Raw genomic sequence first — 6342 nt, 5'->3', positions numbered from 1 at the left:
ATCAAGGAATGCGGTTAAGGTACTGTTGGTAAATTCGGTACCTCTATCACTTCTAATGCTATTAATCCGAGTTGATTTTTCATTTTGTAAACGTTTAAGTAGTGTGATCAAATTTGATGCGGTTTCACGTTTGGATGGTAAGAATATTACCCATGTATACCTAGAGTAATCATCAACAACTACCATGGTGTAAAGCATACCTCCTAGGCTGATGACCTGAATCGGTCCAAATAAATCCATGTGAAGAAGATATAAGCATCGGTGAGATTGAATTTGTCCTTTACTCTTAAAGGTTGACCTAGTTTGTTTACCCATTTGACATGCTGAACAAACCTTATCCTTATTAAATACTATGTCAGGAATACCTTCGACTAACTTTTTACCGCGAATATAGTTTAAGGTTTTCATGTTCAGATGGTTTAGTCTCTTATGCCACAACCAGGTTTGATCAGTCTTGGCTATCATGCAAACAAGATATTCTACTTTAGTTTTCCAGTTTACCTTGTAGATATTTCCTAGCCTATTTCCGGTTAGTAGTATGGTACCTTGAGAGTTCATAACTAAGCATGCATGTTTAAGAAATTCTACAGTGTATCCAGCATCACACATTTGACTAATACTTAGTAGGTTAAAACGTAGGTTTTCAACTAAAAGTACATTATCAATTGTTAGGTTACCATGGACAATCTTACCCTTGCCCACAGTTCTACCTTTTGAGTTGTCACCGAAGGTGATTAGTGCACCGGTTTCTATTCTGATGTCGGTTAGAAGGTTGTTGTTCCCGGTCATATGCTTGGAGCAACCACTATCCAAGTACCATTCAGAGTTTCCTAGCCGTTTCTTTAAATCCTGCAAAATGTACATATTTACAACTATTTGGTACCCACATTTACTCGGGTCCACAGGCGAATAGTCCCTTGGGTATCCAGACCTTGACAAACCGGACAGCTTTTCTTGCTAAGGTCTTAACCGTCTTTTTGGCACTCGGTTTTGGATATTTCGGTTTTTCTACGAAGGCCTTAAATGAGGGTGATTTTTCGTTTGTCCTATGCGGTTGAGGATTTGCTCTCCTATTTTTGAGTAGGTCGGCTTTTCTTTTCTCAGGGTGAAGCCACTTCTCAGAATCAGTTGGACCTACATAGGTTAGTTTTTCTGCCGTATAATATGCGGTCAATTCCTCTTCAGCGGTTAAGGAGCTTCTTATAAAACTTATAATAGGAAGATCATTCTTTGTGAACCTTACTTTGTTTACGGGTTTTTGGTTTTTGGATCTATCATTTTTGTACCCTAAGCCGAACATGCAGAAACGATGTCTGTTATAACTACACATTTTCTTTACCATTTCACTAGATCTCTTATATGCGGCCATTTTATACTAGAGTCGGGCATTTTCCTCCTCGGTCAATTCTCGAACTGGCTCATTGAACTGTTCGGTCTTAAGTGATGGTTTAAGTGCTAACTCGGTTTCTAAGGTAGGTGTTTCATCAGGTTGTATGATCTCTGGTTCGGTCAAAATGGGTGCTATGAGGTCGGTTCTAAAATTGGGTTGCTTAGGTAATAGAGCTAGTAGGTTCTTATACTCTGCTACCATATCATTCAATGCATTATATAACTCATCTTTAGTAAATTCTTCACAAGGAGAGTCAAATACATGTTCCTCATTTGCCATGAGGCATGTGAGTTCATCATCACTGTCACTATGAGCCCATAAACTTCCTCCATCATCGGCTATCAGTGCTTTCTAAACCTCACTTCCTTCACCGGTTTGTTGGTAGTTATTTCGGTTATTTTGATTATCCGGTTTCCGTTCATCCCTCCTCGGTTTTCTGCATTCCCATTTGAAATGTCCCAAACAGTTACAGTTATAACATCTTACATTGGATTTATCACCATAGTTGTAGTTTGTCGGTTGACTCCTTTTCATGAACCTCCCAAATTTCTGTGCAAGCATTGCCATGGCGTCTTCGGTGAATTGTTCGGCGGTTCTGATCGGTGCAGGTGCAACAGGTTCTGTGGATGTGATCAATGCTCTAGTTGAGGTTGAGGCTGAAACCTCTTCTTCAGTCCTAAATCTCATTTCAAACTCATACGCCTTAAGATCTTCGGATACATCATGTAGTTTCATCTTGCTTAGGCAGTTTGATTCCCTCATCACCATTGTCTTTATATCCCACGCACTTGGAAGAGATCTTAACGCTTTCATGATGACCTCCTTGTTATCATACCTCTTGCCAAGAGTTGCTAGCTCATCTAACACACTTGTGAACCGGTCACTGTATTCTCTCATTATTTCTCCTGGTTTCATCTTCATGCTTTCAAACTTCTGAGTAGCTACCATTACCTTGTTTTCCTTGGTTCTTTCATTTCCCTCATGAATTTGTATAACCGTTTCTCATGTTTCCCTTGCGGTTTTGCAGTCTCTGATCTTGCAATACGTGTTTCTGTCCACACCATTGGAGATCCAGTTTCTGGCATGGTTATCCAGGTTATTTCTTCTCCTATCTTCAGCTGTCCAGTCTTTCCTATCCTTATCAATGATTATCGGTCCTTCGGCTAGAATGAACTGCATTTCGTCATCCATGGTGATTAAGTGTAGATGCATGCGTGCCTTCCAGTTGGCAAAGTCATCACCTTCTAGCATTGGTGGCCTATCGAAAGACATGCTTGCTTGAGTATTGAAACTAACTGCTCTAATACCAATTGTTAAGATCTAGGTAGCGGCTGGAGGACCGGGGTTGGCCGGTTAACGCATCTCACTCAAAGGGTGGTGATTAATCCGGTTAGAGATTAATACCGGGGTTTCAATACTACACAAACTATCACAAACCCTTGAACCAGGTTCAAGCGCGGAAGAGGTTTGTTTCAGGTTAAAGCAGCACACTTACAGGATAGGCAGAACCGGTTTTTTAGTAAGACAGATTTGAAAGTTTGCTGGGTCGGTTTTTGTAACTCGGTGATTCGGTTTAGGTAGTGTAGAGTCGGTTAAGGCGGTGTGGGTAGGTTAGTACAGATCGGTTAAAATGTAAAGCAGGCAGAAAGTAAATAACAAAACAGGTTTTTATGGATGTTCGGAGACAAAACTCCTACGTCACCCCTTCCTCTCGAAACCGCGAGAAGGATATTCACTAAGGAATACAAATACAATCCGATCGATACTTATTTCCTGCTCGATAACATCCGTACAATTTTACACCGAAATTGTAAATACACACTTCAACTTAGCACTTAAGCTTTTCTAGAGATAGAACACAATCTTATCACTTGTAAATTAATTGTCTACTGTGTCCCATATTTACTCCTCTTCAGCTGCTCCTTTTATAGGTGAAATATGCCAACGGTCATATTTCATTTGCTTGAATTTGATTGGTTGAGCAGAGGTTCAGTGATTCAGACCTGGCGGTCAACTTTTCAGGCCTGGCAATCTGTTCTTCCAGTATGTAGGACAAACCGGCTCGGTTTGTCTTTTACTCAATGTGGTAACTGTCGGTTGGACAGTTGTCTGTACTTGGAAGATTGCCTTTCTGATTTATCTTGAAGTGGAAAGATCTTGTAGGACGGTTTTCTGCAGCCTGCAGACTGTCCTCAGACTTGCATGAATATGGAAATGTTCAGTATGTTCCTTTGGTATCATTCTCAACAGATACCCGAAGTATTTTCTTATGCTGGTCAGTTATTTGTCTTAACCGGATGGCTTTTTGGGCAGGTCGGTTATTTATCTTTACCGGATGGCTTCCGGTCTGATCGGTTTAACCGGATGACTTCCGGTTATTCCTTTGGCTTCTAACTGACCGGCTGTCTGGTGTTTAATCAGGAGTTTAGTTTTGACCGATCTTGCCTTCTTTGTGCGGTCATGTTTCTGGTCAGTTTAAGTGTTTGACCGGTTGAGCTTCTTAACCGGTTCATTGGTTTGACCGGTCCGGTTCTTTGTCTTTCCTGCATATGAGGTTTATTTGTGTTAAGTTCTATTAACCGGTCTAATTTTATCTACAGAAGTACTTTGCTTATTTGCATAGCTCATCAGCATAGCGAACAGTAGAGTTCGTTGTAAGCAAACTTTCTAGTAAGCTTATTACAACTGCCACCAAGTGCTCAACCATTAGAAAATCAACATGTATCTCTGTATCAAATTCGACCGTTGTCTACATCAAAGGACATCAAAGTACTACGACGAATCCCTGGACTTATGAACGACGGATCACTGTAGCTCCGGTACGGAGGATCCCCGAATTTTGTGAGTGAAGAAAAGTTTTCAACCATCAAGATTGAGAGATAAAGAGAGTTCTTTGTTCTTTGTAGCTAGATAATGAAGATGAATTCTTTCAAATTTTTGTGTGTTTGTTTTTGGGATATACTTTTGTTTGTATATTTTGCTTGTTGATAATTTATATGTTTAATCTTGTTCTGGTAATGTTGGAGCATTGAAATGAATTGAATAGAAGAAAGTGTTCAATTTGAAAACACATATAGAGATAGAGTTGTGTTTAAAATAGAAAACTTAAATAAATTTATTTGTAAACACTTGTCAAATATTTTTATTTTTGGGAAAATGACTTAGTGTCATTTATTAAAATCCCAAAACGGGAAAGAAAACGGAAATAGTTTCCTCTAACTTTCTAACAATCTTAGAAAGTTTATTAATAAAATTCAAGAAACAAACAATTCTAATAAAGCAACACACATGACTTAAAAACTAAACATAAAGAACTAGCTAGCCTTAAAATATTTAAAAAATGTGACTTCATCATAATTGACTTTTCATTCGCGACAAAGGACCCATTCTCGCTCACCTTTAGGAACCCGCCTCCATGTTCTAATTAGCGCACCATAATTAAATACAATGTTGCTCCACACATGATCAACGTTTCGATGAACTCTACCAAAGACTCTAGCATTTCTCTCGGCCCACAAATGATAAACGATGGCAGCAAACCCACACTTAAAGACGTTAGCATGAAATTTACTACCTTTAGATAAGACTTGTGCATCAACTTTTATATCCTCCCAAGAACCGGACAAGCTCACAATTCCCATGGCTAAAGTGAAAAGATTCCAAATATACTTAGCAAAAAAATAGCCACCCAAAAGATGATCAATGGACTCCGCAAACCCACTACAAAGAACACAATTAGCGTCCAGAATATCAATATAAGCAAGAATACGATCACGGGTACTAAGTGTACCACGGAAAGTCAACCAAAGGATGAAACAATGCCTCGGAATAACCTTTGAAGACCATACGAGAGCAGCCCAATCGACAATTTGACCTCTTTCTCTTATAGCATTCCAAACCATTCTCGACTTCAATTTACCATCCTCCTCAACTACCCAAGAGTGAACATCAGACCTATCACTTAGACGGATACTACTAAAATAATATAATACTAGTCTTCCTTCCGGAACCCGTCTAATAATTGAAGCCCAAAGCCCAACATCAATATCGCAAACCGTGGCAGCCGTACAATCCTTTCTAATTCTCAATCCTTGGAATTCCTCTTCAATGATCAATGGTCGGTTTTCGAACCAAGGGTCGTTCCAAAATAGAGTTCCAAGCCCATCTCCAAGACGAATATGAAAGATCAAATCAAGGTTGTTTTTCAGTTTCAAAATCTTCTTCAAAGACCAAGTCATGTCATCGGTAATTCTACAAGTCCAAATGCTTAATTCATGCTTCAAGAACTTGGAGTGCACCCATTTTACCCATAAGGAATCCTGTTTTGTTTGCAACATCCAAAGATGTTTGTAAGTAACGGCCCAGTTCCATTCCACACAGCTCCTCATCCCAATACCACCTTCGTCTTTCGGTTTACAAACGTCGGTCCACTTGACTTTCTTGCCCCCACGACCTTGTGTTGGTTCAAATTATTTTGACTAAGTGTCAAAATAGTTTGACTATTAGAATTTTGATGATGAATGTATATTAAACTCAATCTATGCCGTCTAATTGTTTTTGGTGCAGGTGTATCGAAAACAGGTTACATTAGACTTAGTCTTAATGAGGTTTATTAGACTAATTTTGGCATTAGATGCATTGAGTTATACATGCAGTCTAACTAGAGGAGTTAGACGTGCAGTCTAACTAGCAGAGTTAGACGTGCAGTATAATTAGTAGAGTTAGACGTGCAGTCTAACTAGAGGAGTTAGACGTGCAGTCTAACTAGCGGAGTTAGACGTGCAGTCTAACACACGGAGTTAGATGTGCAGTCTAATTAGTGAAAGTTAGACGTGTAGTCTAACTAGTGAGAGTTAGATGTGCAGTCTAACACACGGAGTTAGACGTGTAGTCTAACTAGCGGAGTTAGACGTGTAGTCTAACACAAGGAGTTAGACGTGCAGTCTAACTAG

The 6342-nt window shown here is 39.4% G+C and overlaps 1 protein-coding gene across 1 annotated transcript; it reads right to left on the bottom strand.

Annotated features, from left to right (window-relative positions):
* Positions 1–4755: 4755 nt before the first annotated feature.
* LOC124924530 lies at positions 4756–5778 on the bottom strand. Its single transcript, XM_047464555.1, has one exon. It carries the CDS (start codon positions 5776–5778, stop codon positions 4756–4758), a length of 1023 nt encoding a protein of 340 aa, XP_047320511.1.
* Positions 5779–6342: the final 564 nt, after the last annotated feature.

Source organism: Impatiens glandulifera, chromosome 2, assembly GCF_907164915.1.
Source record: "Impatiens glandulifera chromosome 2, dImpGla2.1, whole genome shotgun sequence".
NCBI lineage: Eukaryota > Viridiplantae > Streptophyta > Magnoliopsida > Ericales > Balsaminaceae > Impatiens > Impatiens glandulifera.
The sequence above is the reverse complement of the archived record's forward strand: the minus strand, read 5'-3'. Positions and strand labels throughout refer to the sequence as shown.

What these genes read in the sequence shown, in the direction of transcription:
- LOC124924530 (XM_047464555.1), bottom strand. Translation starts at nt 5,778, where the DNA reads ATGAGGAGCTGTGTGGAATGGAACTGGGCCGTTACTTACAAACATCTT.